The 18,899-nt window shown below is 41.5% G+C and overlaps 1 protein-coding gene across 2 annotated transcripts in view; it reads left to right on the top strand.

Moving 5' to 3' along the window:
• ODAD2 (outer dynein arm docking complex subunit 2) overlaps window positions 1-16,675 on the top strand; it is a 162,150-nt gene extending 145,475 nt beyond the window's left edge. Inside the window, exons 20-21 of one of the 2 annotated variants that reach the window (XM_006041652.3) lie at window positions 14,309-14,463; window positions 14,927-16,675. In XM_006041652.3, coding sequence (XP_006041714.2) covers window positions 14,309-14,422 — 114 coding nt within the window. In that variant the 3' untranslated portion in view covers window positions 14,423-14,463; window positions 14,927-16,675. Of the gene's footprint in view, window positions 1-14,308; window positions 14,818-14,926 lie in introns of those variants that run through there. The other variant, XM_006041651.4, reaches the window with a different exon arrangement.
• Window positions 16,676-18,899: the final 2,224 nt, after the last annotated feature.

Genomic DNA, 18,899 nt, shown 5'->3' with positions numbered 1-18,899 from the left:
TGGTTGCTGAAGACAGAAGCCAGGCCTATCTTGTCCACTTCTGCATTCCCAGGCACGGTTCATGCCACACAGCAGAACATAGTAAATATTTGTTGAATGAAGCAATGAAACTCTCCGCATTTTCAGTCCTGCCACATAACCGTAATATCCAAATGTCCAAATAGCCTGCAAATGTGGAGACCAAGTGAAAAGGATTTGACAGAGGGAAACATATTATAATATTTTTCTTCGCCATAGCCACCTAAGCCCTAGAGCTCAAACTGTTTAATTTATGGACAATGTAGAAAAGGGCTGAGTTCCTCTAATGCACTTGGTTTTCAACTCTGTATTTTTCCCTGCTGCTTGAGTAGAAAATTTTTCTCTTTGATTTTTTTTTTTTCAATTTGTCCCCTGGAAAATTGAGGTGATAAATACAGGCAATGATGGCAAAGTATGACTATTGCCGGGTGCTAATGTTTTCAAATTGCTGATGATTTTTAGGGACACCACAAACTGGCCGCACTGTCAGAAGCATTTGGCAGTCATAACTGGCAGCAGGAAATCAGACTGTAAATTTAGAAGGCATTGCACCATATTTGGGAATGCACCTCACAGTCACCTCCAAATATGCCATGGTCATGTAGCTGGGGGTGCGGAGTGAATTTAACGGCCCTCTAGTATGTATGTTGTGGTACATGAAAAGCTTCAAAATCATGGCTGGGCAAAAGAGAAAGCTATTCTGTTGCATTAAGGTAAAAATTTCATCATAGACTCCACCTGCCAAGTTGGCAGAGCCATTTTGCCCTGATACTTTCTTCTTATACCCTCCAACTTTATTGAAATAATTGTTTAAAATTGTTTATGTTAGTTATTCCTCTAATGTTCATTAGTTTAATTTTCTCAGCAACGGATTGTGTCAGAATAAACTGACAGGCTGAAAAAGAGATGTTCAGCTTTACTGCATGAGAGCTTTAACATACCACTGGCTAATGGAGAATAAGATTTGCACTGTATCTTCTTGAAATGCATCATTAAGTCATTTTGCCCTACATGTGAAGCAATAAGGCTGGAGGGGGGAGAATGAGCATTTCTGGTTATGTATATTTGGGTAATCCTTGAAACGTGCTCACAGGTAGTTTATGGACTCTTTGATTGCCCCCAAAAGGAGCAAACTGGTCATTATGTAGATTTCTAGGACATTTGTGACAAAGTTGTACACCAAAGCGATTGAAAAGAAATGTGTGTGTGTTTTTGAGGTAGAACAACACAGAGGGCAGGGGGGAGGGTAAGCTTTGTTATGGTTGGGAAACCTGACAAGGAGGGGAGATTTTATGGGTGAGAAATCTGCCAAGGGGACAGGGACAAGAGGCAGAGTAGGCAGAGGAAGCACACGTCCTTGGCAACATTCTTCCAGGGTCAGTATTGGGAAGAATCTTGTGGAACACTTTGAAAAACAACATACACAGTGGAGCGCGGTCTGTGAACGCAAGTAAGCTGTTAGGAATATTAAACCAGAGAGATCCAGACATTGTGCCCAAAAGAGTGACTGACAAGTTTTCTCTTGTACCAGAGAAAAATAGCTCAAGTACATTTCAAAATGGGTATGACTGGAAGGATCAGAGGAGTAATTTCAAAACCGTCTCAGCCTCGTTTGTTGCTGAAGCTGAAATGTGCAGAGCATCGTAACTTCAAAACGGTGCGGAACTGTCATAGCCACTGAGGATACGCAGATGAAAGGAAGGCGTTCAATCTTCAGGAGAAGCTCTAAGCACACTGCAGGTCAACGTGGTGCCAGGGTGCTGGTGCGCCACTGGTGGAGACAAACGTCTAGAAGGTCAGCCCCTGGTAGGGCCTGGACCCCACAGATTGCACTTGGTCTGCAGGGGCCCCGCAGGGAGCATTCGCAGAAACAAAGAGGCGCCTCTGAGTGGGATCATTGCAAGCAGAAGCAGCTGACTATGACTGCAGATTTCAGCACTGGGTGTGGGCATGATGGCCTCGGGGAATGCCAGCACCAGGAGTCCAGGGACCAGGCCAGACCAGCTCCTTCTCCATGGACACTCATGCCAAAGGAGGCAGTGTTCATAATGGGTAGAAGCATGGAATCCAATTGTTCAAATCCTGGCTTTCCCAAGCTCTGTAACTTTGGGCTGCAGTTTCCTCATCTGTAACACTAGAATATTAATAATATTTAACTCTGGGTTTGTTGAGAGCATTAAATGTATTAGTATGTACAGGGCGCTTTGATGGTGCCTCATACATGGTGAGCACTAACTGCTGGTTGAAATGTTGGTCATTGTTATCATTACCCCCTTTCTCCTTGAGAGATAGCCAGCCTCCCTGCCTTTTCTGGATCTCTGTGGTGGGATGGGTGGGGAACGTCATTTCTGATAGAGACTGGGTGATGAACTGAGAAAAGCCTGCCTGAGTTTTAGCTTGTGTTCTGCTTAGGCTTTGCTTTGTAAAAGGGGAGAGGTACAGCCCACACCTGTGCTCTGAGTCTGAGGACATGGGGCAGAGGAGGGCTGCTTGCCTGGACTGCCATCCGCCACTTGTCTCGCTCTGCACCCCCTACCCTCCTCGAGGGCTAGCCCATGACTCCCTCATCGTGCCTTTCACGTCACACTGCAGGTGACCAGCCAAGGCTTTGTCTGGTTGCCAAGGAAACAAAGACCTGCCCACCTGTGCTCATCACAGCCAAAAAGATGTGAGAGGGAAGAAGTTAAAAGGAAAATCTTACCAGACATGTGAGATACACATTGAAGAAAGCTAGATTAACACAAAATAAGTATTGACACAAATGAACTACTTTAGTACCTGGGTTCCACACTGACTTTAAAGTGAGATTGAAAGGATGACTATATTGACATGTTGGATTAGGAGCTCTGGGTTGGTCCTGGAGCAGGCTCAGGGATGCAGGTCCATCTGGGTTTCCTCAGGAGGATTTTGACTCAAGTCACACAGAAACAATATTCTATATGTATCACTTCAGGGGGGCCCCAAAGCCCTTCCTTGATGCAACTCTTTCATCTGTACCGCCTAAGACATATCACTTTGGTACATAATTTGAAATCTTGTAAGCTAAAGATTGAGCCTAAAAACGCAAATTTTGAAATCCAAGAAGCATAAGGCAAGTCTGTCACTCATTTAAAACTAAGCCAGGGGTGTGCTTAAACTATTCCTTTCCAAACTGTCTAGCTGAGACCATCAGAACTGAGGGAATGACCGTTTTTAGGATGGTGGGGCAACTGGTGGTGAAGTGAGTGTGGACTGAGAAGATATGTGTGGAGTGAGCAGCAAAGGGAGCTATTCTATTGTGAGGATGGAAATGAACAGGTGGCAGGGTCAAAGGTTACGGAGATGAGTGGTCCAGATCCTGAGGTTCCGTGTGGGGAGCAAGAGGGAACAGGAAGAGTTCTAGGAACCCACACCCTGCATCCCCTCTTGATGTTCCATTTTCCTTTACATAGTATGTTTATGTACCTGTGAATTTTGTAGAAGAGTTGAATTTTTGTTTTGGGAGAAAAAAGAATACAGTTCTCCTACTCTTTAAAAGTTCCTAGGACTTTCTATTCCTAAGTCTTTCCAGAACTTTAGGGAAGAGTATATATAAATTCATTTATGTATTAAGAAAGAAATTACTAAGTCATTTAAAGTTTATAATAACCAATTGCAGATGTGCCAGAAAATATATCAAAACTTTTCAGAGTTTAATGTATTTATCCTTTTTTGAGAACTACATTTAAAAGGAAGATGCTAAGAATCATTATGCAGCTAAGGAATGCTTCCATTTAAACTGAAACAGTTTTCAAAAAATTATATAGGTATTACTTTTACATGGTACATCTAGGTGTTAAAATTTCTTCCAACTCAAGGCACTGCTAATAAAAATTAGAGGAGATATATGTGATACAAAAAAAATGCATCTGCATTTGGTAAAGATGTATTTCATCATTCCAGTTTGTACCAATAGCTTTCAGCCCTAAATATTCTTATTAATATTGCAAGATAGTTTCAGGATTAACAAAATTTTATTTTTCTTGCTACTTACTATTAATATTTTATGATAAATGTTTGTAAACTTTGCTTCTGAATATGCCTGGAAATGAGATTATACATTGTTAATACAGCAATTCATAGTGATAGTTCAGTTCAGTTCAGTTGCTCAGTCGTGTCCCACTCTTTGCAACCCCATGAACTGCAGCACGCCAGGCCTCCCTGTCCATCACCAACTCCCAGAGTCCACCCAAACCCAGGTCCATTGAGTCAGTGATGCCGTCCAACCATCTCATCCTCTGTCATCCCCTTTTCCTCCTGCCCTCAATCTTTTCCGGCATCAGGGTCTTTTCAAATGAGTCAGCTCTTTGCATCAGGTGGCCAAAGTACTAGAGTTTCAGTTTCAACATCAGTTCTTCCAATGAACATGATAAATACTCAGTAAATTTTTTTTAAGGAAAGGAAAAGAGCTCTGCTGCTGAAAAAAAAATTTTAATCACTGGCTTAGATACCACGCTTAGAGCCAGCCCTGCGGTTCTGAACAGCTAAAGTTGGTAAAAAGTAATGCAAGATGGGCTCTGAAATGAACAGGGTTGTTGCCAGAAGAGGAAGAGATCATTCTGTTATAAAATTCATTGTTTCTTTCACTTAAACTTGAAGTTCTTATATAGATGAGACTAAGAAGTATCATTTTGTATAAATTTAGCAAAAGGAGAAGATGAAAATTAACATTTAGTGATGCATTAAAACATTTTAGAGGGTAATCATGGTTTTTTCCAGAGTTGGTAAAAATGTCTGTGAAATTTTGTGGTAATATTGTTTTGGTTCCATTTTTTAAAGCTCTTAGACATCAGAGATAAGTTTTAAAAAGAGAAATGAAGAGAGCACAATCGCTTTTGACTTATTTCTGCCCACAAATTGTATCAGAGAAGGAAAACATTCCCGAGATGGGTAGCAATCGACGAGACCAACTTTTAAGGTCACTTGATACGGACAGAGTGAGATGGAAGGAAGGGAGAGGAGGCCTTGAGAACGAGGTTAAGTCAACTGCAGTTTAAGAAAAGCAGTCATTGGGCCAAAAGACTCTTTCACTTAAGGTTATTTCCCAAGAAATTAGTCATTTATTTTCAACCTTATGAGCTTAGTTCCAATTTAGTAGGAGCAGGGAAAGCTATTTCTTTGACACTGAAGAAGAAAAATTGTGGCTCTTTCCTCCAGGCTTGTGCTTTATTTTTCCATATTAATCTGCTTCTGAAAGTTAAAAAGAAATCAAAATAAAGTTGGGAAAGTGGTTTAACTAAAGGTTTTTTTTTCCTCCTCTTCAAATCTTTGGCTTCGTTTCTTTTGGATATCTTTCCATGTTTACTCCTATGAGGAATGAATTCCAAACCCAGTAAGGTATTTTTAAATACTAACATGTTTTTAATTTTGAATTCCTTCTAATAATGTGCCAGTTTTTTAGAGATACATATAAATGCAAACAAGATAACATTAAGAATTTAGACTGACTCTAAAATACAGAAGACGAGAGTTCAAACCCTGGGTCAGGAAGTTCCTCTGGAGGAGGAAATGGCAACCCACTCCTGTATTCTTGCCTGGAGAATCCCATGGACAGAGGAGCCTGGCGGGCTACAATCCATAAGGTCGCAAAGAGTCGGACATGACTTAGCAACTGAACAACAACAACATGTTTTGTTTTGTTTTGTTTTTTTCTGTAACTTTAAACTTTTTATTTTGTTTTGGGGTATGGCGATTAACAATGTTGTGGTAGTGTCAGGTGAACATCAAAGGGACTCAGCCATTTGTATACATGTATCTATTCTCATCAAACCCATCTCCCATCCAGGCTGCCTCATAATATTGAATAGAGTTCCACGTGCTATACAATAAGTCCTTGAACAGCAACAATGTTATGGAATATTCTGGACTATATTGCTATGTTATTGTGGACTATATTATGGAATATTTTTATCCATTTTAATATATCTATATTTAGATGATTCTTGGCCTGGCCTTATTCTTAATTTAGAATTCTTACTTAGCTTGATAAGATTCAGTTTTATAGATTTATCTCAGATTTTATAAATTCTTACTATTTCCTAGAGCAAAGTTGTAAACCAAAACAAAATCCTTCCATTGAGAATGCCTCTATATAATTAAGGTAATTGTTTTCTATTGAAGAGTGCATGTCTCTTATTGTTTTAAAATACTTCTACATGAAGTTATAAATTATAAGGCTATGTGTTAAGTAACTAGGCCTTTGGTGGTGATCACTTTGTATTGTATACAGACATTGAATTATAATGTACACCTGAAACTACCTCAACTTCCCACACCTACAGATTCACCTTTAGCTACGTTCAGTGTGAACATCTCTCTGGCATTTCAGCATTTCTTCTCCAGGCTGTTCCCACCCGCTGCACTCATGATCCCGTTTTTGTCTTTTTCAGAAGCTGGAAATTCTGACTTTACCTGTTTCCTCTAACTTCTGCATATTCAATCTTTGCCATGTTTTTATTGAAAGACTGGTATATAACATTAAGTTTCAGGTATACATAATTCAACATCTGTATACAATACAAAGAGATCACTACTAAACGCCTAGCTGCCGTCCATCATCAAACAACTGACCCACTTCACCCATTTCACACACCTCCTAACTCCCTTCCCCTCTGCTAACCACCAATCTCTTCTCTGTATTTATGCGTTTTTGTTTGTTCATTCTGTTTTTAGATTCCATGAAATCATGGAATGAATGAAATCATATGGTCTTTGTCTTTCTCTGACTTATTTCACTTGACCTTCAGGGCCCATCTATGTTATCACAAATGGCAAAACTTCATTCTTGATTATGCTTGAGTAGTATTCCTGTGTATGTGTGTATGTGTATGTGTGGTGTGGTGTGGTGTGTTTCTAGGCACAGAAACTCTGTAGTGGAAGGCTCATGAAAAGACAACTTGAAAAACCAGAGGACAAGCCTACTCCAGTGTGAAGGAATGTTTGTCTGTGCAGAAAGGGCACTAGACGGAACCAACAGACCCCTCCCGAACTGTGTGGACGTGGATCTCAGATCACAGGGCATGCACTCCTGTTTCCTGGAGGCAAACAGACACCGCAAAAGGGCAAACTCCTTGCTTCACTTCACTGACCAAAGAGAATCAAAGGTTTGCCCCCACCATCAAATGTAAAATGTGTTTTGAGGCCCATGGCTCTGGGGAGCTGCCATATGAAATGAATTACCAAGGCTCAGCGTGGGGGTGGGGGTCCATTGGGAGCCTCTGCAGCAGAGCCCAGCCGCCTGGACATCCTGGGGGCCCCGGGGCCTGCAGGACATGATCCAAAGGCCCTGCTCATTCCCGGGTCATGCAAACCTCACCTCATTGCCTGGTAAACAGACAACAGAAGATGGGTTCAGATCAGCTCTAGAAATGCCAGGACTGCCTGGAAAACCCACTGAGCTCGGTGTGCATGCAGGTATTTCAGGGCTCCTCTGGCTCTAATGAGCACTCCTATTTCCAGTCTGGGTTTGCCCAAACAATGTCAAGTCAAACCACAAGAAAATCTGTTATCACTCAAATTGGTACATACTTTTCATACAACTGAAATATTATATAAAAGTCATGAACTGTTAGATGTAAAAGCAGAAATTGGACGCAGATACGAGTTCCCTTGCTACCTCTGTCTCGCCTTCCAAGGGGGATGTGAAGTTCGGGTCACAGCTGTGTTCCAAGGGTTTGTGCCTGTGATCAAAGCCTCTGCCACTGGAGGAAGCGCTCGCGTGAGCCCAGTCCGCAGACCACTCTTGTTGCCCCTCCCCTTGTTCTTATTCACGCCAACACTGTAAAAAGTTATGTGTTTGAATGATGTTTTAAAGCGCTCTGTGCAATTAAGTTCTGAAGCAAGGGAGCTGGTTTTCCTTCAGCGCATATATGAAACTGCCAATAAATGTAAGACCTGGGTGTGTTTGGGGGAGGGAGAGGTGAAAACGAGGAAAGTTTCTGAAAGGAACAAACACTTCAAAAAAGTAAACCTGAGGTGTTTTTCCTTCTCATAATATTTTAAATGCTTTTATAGTTGGAAAAATCTACAAATCAAAAAATACATACTAGAAAAAAATGCATACCACTTCCATAATCACTTGTACCCAATTTTCATCTCTCCTTCCTAAAGAAACTTCCCTGATAACTTAGTTGGTAAAGAATCCACCTGCAATGCAGGAGACCCTGGTTTGATTCCTGGGCTGGGAAGATCCACCAGAGAAGGGGGTAGGCTACCCACTCCAGTATTCTTGGGCTTCCCTTGTGGCTTAGCTGGTAAAGAATCTGCCTGCAATGCGAGAGACCTGGGTTCGATCCCTGAGTTGGGAAGATCACCTGGAGAAGGGAAAGGGTACCCGCTCCAGTATTCTGGCCTGGAGAATTCCATGGTGTCACAAAGAGTCAGATACGACTGAGCAACTTTCACTTTCTAAGGAAAGCACTCCTGTTAAGTAATGATTGCAGAGAATTTCATACCACCTTCTTGCTGTGTGTGTTAGTGATTTGAAAACATGGTGCTCCTTACTTTCTGTTAGCTGCTCTTCAAATGCAAGATTTTTTACTGGAGTGGGTAGTCTAGCCCTTCTCCAGGGAATCTTCCTGACCCAGGAATTGAACTGGAGTCTCCTGCACTGCAGGTGGCTTCTTTACCACCTGAGCTACCAGGGAAGCCCTCTTCCTAAGGAAAACACTCCTGTTAATTAATGATTGCAAAGAATTGCATACCACCTTCCCCTTGCCGTGTGTATTAGTCATGCTGTTCCTTACTTAGCTGCCCTTCAAATGCAAGATTTTGCCCTAAGTTTCCATTATGTGGCTGTTTAGAGCCATTTGAAAGCCTTCCTCTGGGTGGCCTAGTTTGCTTGTGAAGCTCCTGAGAAAAATAAAAGCCTCTATTTCTGAACCTGATTGGAAACCAAGACACATACCCAGCACATGTTGTTCAGAGAGTGGTTTGGGAAAGGTGACACATCCTTAAACAATTTGTGAAGCACCATTAGCTGCACAGCCTCTGGGTGTATTAACAATGCAATGAGTAGCATGTATTGAGAGCAAAATAAAGTTTAGGGAAAGTAAATTCACAGAGCAGCATCACCAAAAGTGGGCCTAGAAATGCCTCTCAGGTGTCAAGGCCTTCATACCTCTGTGTTTAGTTGCTCAGTCATGTCCAACTCTTTGCGACCCCAAGGACTGTAGCCCACCAGGCTCCTCTGTCCGTGGGATTCTCCAGGCAAGAATGCTGGAGTGGGTTGTCATGCCCTTCTCCAGGCCTCTAGCACGCAGAAAATTTTACACTTCCATCTCTGTACCCTTGATTGAGAATGTTCCTGGCTAAGGAAAATGGCCAGAGAAGGATAAAATTAACCAATAAAGAAAGAATTCCAGTGCCTGGCACAGAGTAAGCTTGGTAGCTAATAAAATCATTTCACGTTGTACAAACGTTAGGTAAGCTGTGGCCTGAGGCCAATGAGTCACTGAAGTTCTGTTTAAGGAAGCTGCTCTCACTGCCCACCACAAGTACCTTTCTAAGCCACACTTTTCTCCTTTCATCTATTTTTAAAACTTTCAACCCTTGTCTACCTTTTAGTCATTTAAAGTCTGGACTGCTGGACTCCACTGATCAAGCTTTTAGGCTAAACATTCAGTAACCACCATTATTGGATGTGGAAGGAAACCTCATGGTTAGTGCAAGAAACTTAGGGAAAGTTAACTCCACAAAGAGTAGGAGTCATTTTGATGAACTCAGGACTATAAGTTAGGTAACAATGTCGTGTATGGAGTTGAGTCATAAAAGGCACCGGCATTGAGGAAACACTGGATTTTGACATAATGTGTGTGACTGTCTGGTGCACGCACCTCTAGAAACCCTGTCCAGAAGACTCCAGGGACAGCCAGCAAGCACACTGTGGGCTCCATCAAAGACCCAGGTGCCCAAAGCATGCCAGACGTTTCACATGTACCCTTCATTGGTTTATGTAATATGAAATTATGTAACTGGCATCAAGGGCTTGGGAATAAATGCCTCTGACTCTTGGAAATCTGGAGAGGGAACCACAGACCCACCACCAGGTCTGGGGGGAGGAGGGGCAAAACAGTGGTTTATTTCTGATAGGCATCAGCCAGAGGGGCTGCTTTCTCAGGGAGTCTGCAAGGCAGCGGGGGCAATGGTGATGCCACGTGAAGCCTGGACCACTGGTACCCCGGGAGCAAAGTGCTGAAGTGGGCAGACTGATCCCAGGGCCAAAACTCCTGCTCCCTTGTCCCTCTCACACCGACCTTCAGACTAACCAGGGCTGGGCTCCAAAGAGTAAATGCCAGAACCAGATTTTAGACCTGGTGAAGTCATCACTCTGATAATGGATAGCATTTACGGAGCACTTAACCTTGTCCTGGGCTCTGGGTTTATGGGATTCGAATGTGTAACCTGTATAGAGCCAAGCTCCTCACGGTCCATTCGTGACTGGGACGTGAAGTCCTAGACACAGAAGCCTGGCAGGCAAGGAGCAAGTGAAAGTAATTGTTACCCTAGTTTCACTGTCTTTGAAGCTGAAGAGCACAAGTGTGTACTGTGAAGCTCTTTAAAAATCTCCTACCTTTGCTCCACTCAGCATTCTCTCTCTGAAGTTGCTCCCAGAATAACCCCCGTACTCTCAAGCTCTCTTCAAAACAGGGTGGGAGGGAGCGCTTTCCTCCCTTGGCCTCCTTCCTCTGCTTCCCCACCTGCGGTTCTCTCCTCTCCCACAAGGAATCCTCTGCCCTTGCCGATATAAACTCCCCCTGCCTGTGCTTCTTTACATGTTTGAGTTTTCCTTTCATACGTGGCACACTTGGATCCACAGAAGACTCAGGAAACAATCACACAAAACAGGATGAGGGAAAGGGGCAGATACAAAGATCAAAAGATATATATAGAGAGAGCCCGTGAACACAGGTGGAAAAGCATTTCTATTAAAGCTGTGTCCTGTCTCATTTTATCTTCCCAATGACCCTCAGATGACCCATCTTCCCATTAAACACTTGAGAAGGCAGAACCAAAAGGTTCCATAACTTGTCCAGTAAGTGGATGAATCAGGATACAAATCCATGCAGCTATGATCTCAGCACCTATGACTTTGACCTCTATTTGATGCACCCTTTTCCATAGAGGAACTGAACAGCATAAGGCAGCTGCCTAGTTCCTTACTCAGGTAGTTGGGTTCACCACCTGAGTAATGAACTTCATTTCACCTCTCCCCAGGTTTAAAAACGATGACAACAAAAAACTATTGAAGGAGAGACAGAGACTAGAGCAGAGGCCCTGGGAGGGAGGTATTAGGTGAATTCTCTGTAGACAGTCATTGCAAATCTCTTTCCCTCCAACTTCTTACACAACATATGCTGGGCATTTGGACACTAGACTCTTTCTACATCCCATTTGCTTGTGGAAATCAAGCTTTTAATGTAGTATCATGCATGTGTGTTCCATCATGTCCCAAGCTTTGCGACCCCATGGACTGGGGCCTTCCAGGCTCCTCCATCAGTGGAATTTTCCAAGCAAGAATACTGGAGTGGGTTGCTATTTCCTACTCTAGGGCATCATCCCGACCCAGGGATCAAACCCATGTCTCTTGTGTCTCCTGCATCTCCTGCATTGGCAGGTAGATTCTTTACCACCTGGGAAGCCCCATGATGTTGGGATGTTTGCAGACTTGGTTGAAACAACTCCTGTCTAATGACTTCTGGCAAGCTTGTAAAGGAACCCTGACAAGTTGTCTGCTGAGGAAGAGTTGGCAATTAGAAAAGAAGGAGGATTTTTAAATAGGCATCAAGAAGAACAAGGAAGTAACCTAATTAGAGAGAGACATACTTAGATTGCTGGGGAGTGAGAGAACCCAGCTGAAGTTGGATTTATGATGAATTCATTTGCTTTGTTGTGCACATATCATGCCCAGTAGGGCTGGATGAGCTGGGGGCATGGGGAAGACAGAGTTGATTATGGTTTTGTTGGATGGATGTCATAAGGAGGTTTAAAAAACTGGTAAGAGAATGAGAAGTGGACTGTGGAATCTAAACTGGTCATGGGAGGAAGTGAAGACAGGACATGGTTTAAGGAAAAGCATATAGGCCAATGGACTGGAGGTCATGATGAGAACAAACAAGTTCAGTGGCCATATCAGAGGGGAAGAAGTTGTAAGAGAATTTGGAGGCTAGTCTGTTCAGAGTGCTGAAAATAAGAACCAGGGTGTGACTCTGGCAGTGGGAGCTCAAATGTGGTGAAGACCATTGACAGGAGGGGGGTCAAGAAACAGAGAGGCCAGACAGCCTTCAGTACCCTAGCCTGATCAAGGTTGTCTCGTATACAGCCTCCTAAAAATTTCATATTTTGCTTTCTTATTTAAATCATCAGTCTACCTAGGATGGATGTTTATGTGTAATATGAAAGTACCATTTTTATTTTCTTCCACTTGGATAACCAACTGTCCTTGGGCCATGTGTTGAATAACTTAGTTCCTAAATATCCCTTGAATTCCTTCCGTCTATGCTATTACTGATTTTGCTTTACTCAGTCCATATCACTCTGGGCTGATGTACTATAGTACGCATCGATCTTCCCCCTCCACAGTCCATAAAATTTATCTTTCTAAAATACAAATATGACCACATCACTCTCCTGATAAAAGTGCTTCAATAACTTCCTTTCATTCCCTGCAGAATAAAAGCCAGGCTCCTAAGCCTGTCATATTTAAGATGTTTCACAATATATTTATTTACATATTTCTTTGCTTATCAAGATATCCTCATTCTGTGACATTATCCATATTTGTGAAAGTGAAAGTGATTCATTCGTGTCTGACTCTTTGCAACCCCATGAACTGTGCATCCGTGGAATTCTCCAGGCCAGAATACTGGAGTGGGTACCCTTTCCCTTCTTCAGGGGATCTTCCCAACCCAGGGGTTGAACTCCGGTCTCCCACATTGCAGGTGGATTCTTTACCAGCTGAGCCACAAGCTGGTAAAGAGTCCAAAATGGTTAATTCAAATTACATTTTAAGTCTTTTATCAGAACTCTTAGATAGACTTATAATTGATAGATCTTAAAAGTTCTAATTAAATTATTTGATATTTATTTGGCATTTACTCTGTATCAAGCAGTATATAGTAGATTCTGTATTTATTCTGTATATATATAGTGTGTGTGTGTGTGTGTGTGTGTATAGTATATAAGATTCTTCCAGAGTTTACAATCTAAAGGAGCACAAAAAGCATGAATACAAATATCTGTGGAAAAGGGAAGAATGTAAATGTAGCAACAGACATTTGAGTAAATGACTATGAGAGCTCCAATGAGGGAGCATTGGCACTTTGTTTGGCAAAGATCGGTGGAGGCTTTGTAGAAAAGTTAACTGGGTCATGAAAGGTGGGTAACAGAAAGTTAGAGGAGACAGGAGGGCATTTTAGGTAGAACAGTGGCACTGATCAAGGCAAAAGAAATGGGAAAGTGTGACCTTGGAGTACAGGATGACATGGAGAAAGATGAACAGCCAAAAAGGTAAGATGAGGCCAGAGCACAGAAATCCTTCAAGGACACGTTAGGAGACTGGACTCTAGTTAGTTGCCCTGGAGTCAATGAAAGTCTCTATTAAGGGACTGACTTACCTAGGTCATGACATGGTGGGGCAGACTGGAATGAAGAGAGATTCAATCTAAGAGGATACAGTAACAGTCTAGGCATGACATGCTGCTGGCTTGTCCCAGGAGGTAGAAAAGCTACAGTGGATGCAAGAGAAATTCCAAAGCAGAAAAAGTCAGATGACTAAAGAAAGAAGGGAGAAACAGGTTCAGTTCAGTGTACTCGCTTAGTCGTGTCTGACTCTGCGACCCCATGGACTGCAGCATGCCAGGTTTCCCTGTCCATCACTAACTCCTGGAGCTTGCTTGTTCAAACTCATGCCCATCGAGTCAGTGATGGGATGCCCATCTCATCCTATGTCCCCTTCTCTTCCTGCCTTCAGTCTTTCCCAGCACTGGGGTCCTTTCCAATAAGTCAGTTCTTTGCATCAGGTGGCCAAAGCATTGGAGCTTCAGTCTTGCTCAGCTCTAAAAGATAAAAACATGAGAATTTCATGAGAGATTCCTGCATCTGATTAAATACCATTTATATTTACCTTTGCCGTCATGAAATTTCTAGGATTTTTTTTTTTGGTGACTTAAAAAATATTTCATATATAATGTATTTCTATAGCCTGACTTTACAGGTTTAGATTAATGTTTGTATTCTTGTTTCCCTCCTCTCCCTCTCCCTCCATGTGTGGCAGCTTCTCCTGGACATGGTTGGGTCACCTGATGAGGAACTCCAGGAAGCTGCTGCAGGTTGTATATCCAACATTCGCAGGTTGGCACTTGCTATTGAGAAGGCGAGATACAGCTGAACCTGAATGGACATGACAGCTACCAAATTTTACATGACAATGTACGTGTCACTCCCAGAGCCTTGAAGCCTGAATTGGGAAACACTTCATAGCAGATCCTTTAGAAACAAATGTCTGACTGAAAACACAGGAAGTTAGAAATGCAGAGAATGTGGTTCATCCCAAAATTGTATGGGTATTTTTGTTCTAATTTAGGGATATGCCATGTGGTGACACATAAACCCAATATATTTGTGATAATTTTTTCAGGAATTTGAGAATATATATATACATGTATACAGCTGTATATATGTATACAGATATATATATATATATGTGTGTGTACTTATATATATATATATATTTCAGCGATGCTTTTGTATTTGTGGTGATTTTAATAAAAGATGTGGTCTTCCCATTGTGTGTATTTATAGTCATCCATGAGTGTCTTTAGAACTCCCTTTCTGTTAAACTAGTCTAACTGTCCCGTCACTATAGTTTTGTTTGATCTCTTGCAACCCTCAGGAGAGCTCTGAGATGTGCTGACTTGACAAACGGTTATGGAACAGAATTCAGAGTTCAGCAGCTGGGCTGAGAGAGAACGTCCTGAGGTCATTCCAAGTTTCTCCTAAAGCTGTCAAACATCTGAGAAGACAACGTATAACTGTCGCTGTCCCAGATAACACAAATCACAAAAACATAAGCACTGAGTGAGATTTTCACTTTTGCATTTCCCAGGCATAAACAGTGAAATGTTTTATTTCCCTCACAGGATACACCAACACTTTTATTGAAAGAATTAATTTATGCCGATGTACGCACACCTCACAACACAAGGATAATATTACTTTCACGTAAACTTGCTTGGAGTTTCTGAACTTGTTTTCAGCATACAAAGTACTTTTTAAAAAGTGGCTACAAAGGATTAATAGCATTTTATCAAGTTATAGAAACATGAGAAGCCACTTAAAAGAACCACATATGTAACCTTGGTGTGCTACAATGTTTGGGAACTCACCGTGCCCCGTCTAGAACTAGCTAGGAAAACAGCTTCGTGTATATCCGCTCAGTAAACCGACAGTCTCACTCTTTAAAGAGCAGGCAAGGTTTTATTGAAAAAATATGAAGTACTGTGTATGTTTGTCATAATTTGGAGAAGACCGTAAACTTAATTGAATTAAATGTAAATAATTTGTATGAAATGAAAACCCCATACAGGATGAAAATTATCCTGGTGATTCTGAGAATTTTAAGATTTTGTAAAACACCAATTCATCTTTATTGCTTTTCAAAGGAGGTTATAAAAGAGGATAATAGAAACAAGGAAATGGTATCAATGCTAACAAAGAGTTGAATTTTAATAATAGTGTAAATCCTCAAACGCACGTCGGACTCTTTGTGACCCCATGGACTATAGCCGGCCAGGCTCCTTTGTCCATGGGGATTCTCCAGGCAGGAATAGTGGAGTGGGTTGCCATGCCCTCCTCTGGGGGACCTTCCTCACCCGAGGATCGAACCTAGATCTCCTGCATAGCAGGCAGATTTTTTATCATCTAAGCCACTAGGGAAGCTCTTTAAATAATAGTGTAAATCCTAAAACTCTCAACAGTAGGTATTATTAAAGACACTGGTTAGGTGTGTTTCACTAATATTAAAAACACATCTAGAAATCATGGATTATGACAGTTATAGAAAATGAATAAATATATTATTGTTACATTATTATTAAAGGAAGCTTTCTCCATCATTTTAAGATTGTTCATATTCTTGGAATTAGAGGGTCGTAAGAGCTTGCCTGAAGAATCCCACGGACAGAGGCGCCTGGAGGGCTACAGTCCATAGTGTGGCAAAGAGTCAGGCTCGACTAAAGTGACTTAGCATGCATGGATGAGAGGGGAAGGAAGCAATAGAAAACAAACAATCAAACATCTGCAGCAGCACAAAGAACTGGACGAGTAGTTGAGAAGGATAAGTTCCTTTACCATGTGCAAGTGTGGGACTTTCATTTCTATGATTATTAAAGACATAAAATGAGAGCAACAGTACCATTTTAAAGGAAACTGAACTTGTGGGAACAGATACAGTAAGCTAACATGAAAATCATTTTGAGTATTTCTAAGAGTTGTGTCCTTTTAATTGGTAAAGCACCCTGGATGTAGTGGTCTTCCCACAGGTGGCTCAGTGGTAAAGAATCAGCCTGCCTATGCAGGAGACACAGGAGATGTGGGTTTGATCCCTGGGTCAGGAAGATCCCCCTGGAGGAGGAAACGGCAACCCACTCCAATATTCTTGCCTGGAAAATTCTATGGACAGAGGAGCCTGATGGGCTACAGTCCATGGGATCGTAAAGACTCAGACAGGACTGAGCATGCATGTACCAGGGATGTAGTATCTTTAAACAAAAGAGAAACTGAATTTAAAGGTCAGTTTTGGCTGTGTGTGTGTATGTGTGTGTATAACGGTATAACAGAAAACTCTGACCTTATTAGAAAAATGTCAGAGGTAGTGAGTGAAAGTATCCAGAGATAACAGAACAAACAAGCCCAGGATCACACCATTTCTTTGCTGCTCCAGGCCAAAGGACCATTTCTTGGCATTCTCCATGGAAGAACACCTTGGGTTTTTTTTTTTTGGCCTAGGTTTCTGGATAAGATTTTTGTGTGTTATTTTCTGCTTTAAAGCTGGTGACATTCATTCTGAGTTTTCAGCAGCAAGTTCTTTTTTAGGTTTTATTCTTCCCCAGGACATCCTGGGAATCCAATATGCTTTCTGTGATAGCTGGCTATTTCTGACTGGAGAACCTTAAGGTGGAAGGAATTTTAAATAGATATTCTTTGCTTTTCCACTGTCTTTAGTTTGCAAGGTTTTCTTTTAGAAATCCTGGCCACAATCATTCTGCTGCTTGTAGTCACTATTATTTTGCCTCTTTCAGAATGACTTGCACTAAAATAATTTCTTTTTAAAACTCTTCTAGGCTCTGAAAGTGAGTGGAAGGTTAGATGTCTTGTGAGATGACGTTGCAAATCCTATCATTTTGATAGACTTTGGAATTACCATTATGCCTCTCTAAGGCATGGACTTTGCATGGACTTGAAGGTCAATGATTCAAAATACTTGGAAATTTTATTTCCACTTAGGAAAACTATTTCATAGTTCTAATAATTGACGGTGTGTAATCTCATTCCATAAAAGACTAGGATGGAGCAGTTTACGTCCATTCTTATGATTCAGTGAAAACAGTAGGGACACCCACTTATTTAAGAACCTTGCTGCCTCAAATGCATTAAGCGCCTGAAGATATCTATGTTCCTCACATAATTAAGTTCAGAAAGTGAGAAATCTCTTCTCAATGAGAGGAGTAGGAAGAGAACAACAAGGAATATGATGCTACCAAATGCTGGCACTGTGTTAGGTACTTCCTACCCTCTATCTCATTTAAAATAGAGAAATGGTGAAATAGCTAATCTCACATCATACTAGGGTCTATCGAAATGGGCACAGTTATTCCACAAGGACAATTTGGCAATGCATACCAGAAGCTCTAAACATTTTTGTGCCTTTTGGATTATATGCAAGGGTTTACGTACAAGGGTATTCACAACATCATTATTTATAGTGATGAAAATATTTGGGAAAAATTGGTTAATTCCATTCAGGTTCAACCTTAGCATAAAAACATATTGTAGGAGAATAGTTCATGACAAAGGTTTTCATAAGATGCTGTTAAATTGGAAAGCAGATTCTGAAGCAGTGTATACAGTGTGAGTGCATTTTAAAAATTATATACACATAGCTAGTCACAATGAAAGAAAATGATTTATACACACCAAACTGTGATAAGTCAAAGAAGTGATTATTTCTGAATGGTGGAATAAGAATGATTTCTGTTGTTTCTCTTGTTCATCTCTGTTTTCTAAACTAATTTACAATAAACATGAATTACTTTTTTATGATAACACTCCCAGTGAATTTTCTTTTTTTCATTCTTTGGAAACTTCTAAGGCAGACATTCTTCCTCACTGCTTTTGTTCAGGTGCTAAGTCATGTCTGACTTGTTGCGGCCCCATGGAGTGCAGCACGCCAGGCTCCTCTATCCTCCAGTCTCCTGGAGTTTGCTCAGATTCATGTCCATTGAGTCTGTGATGCATCAGAGGATAAGCATCTCATCCTCTGCCGCCTCCTTCTCCCTTTGCCTTCAATCTTCCCCAGGATCAGGGTCTGTTCCAATGAATCAGCTCTTAGCATCAGGTGGCCAAAGTATTGGAGCTTCAGCATCAGTCCTTCCAGTGAATATTCAGGGTTGATTTCCTTTAGGATTGACTGGTTTGATCTCCTTGCTGTCCAAGGGACTCTTGCGAGTCTTCTCCAGCACCACAATTCGAAAGCATCAATTCTTCGGCACTTGGCCTTCTTTATGGTCCAACTTTCAGATCCATCAGGACTACTGGAAAAACCATAGCTTTGACTAGATGGACTTTTGTCTGCAAAGTAGTGATGT

The sequence above is a fragment of the Bubalus bubalis genome, chromosome 14, assembly GCF_019923935.1.
Source record: "Bubalus bubalis isolate 160015118507 breed Murrah chromosome 14, NDDB_SH_1, whole genome shotgun sequence".
NCBI classification, from domain to species: Eukaryota; Metazoa; Chordata; class Mammalia; order Artiodactyla; family Bovidae; genus Bubalus; species Bubalus bubalis.
The sequence above is the reverse complement of the archived record's forward strand: the minus strand, read 5'-3'. Positions and strand labels throughout refer to the sequence as shown.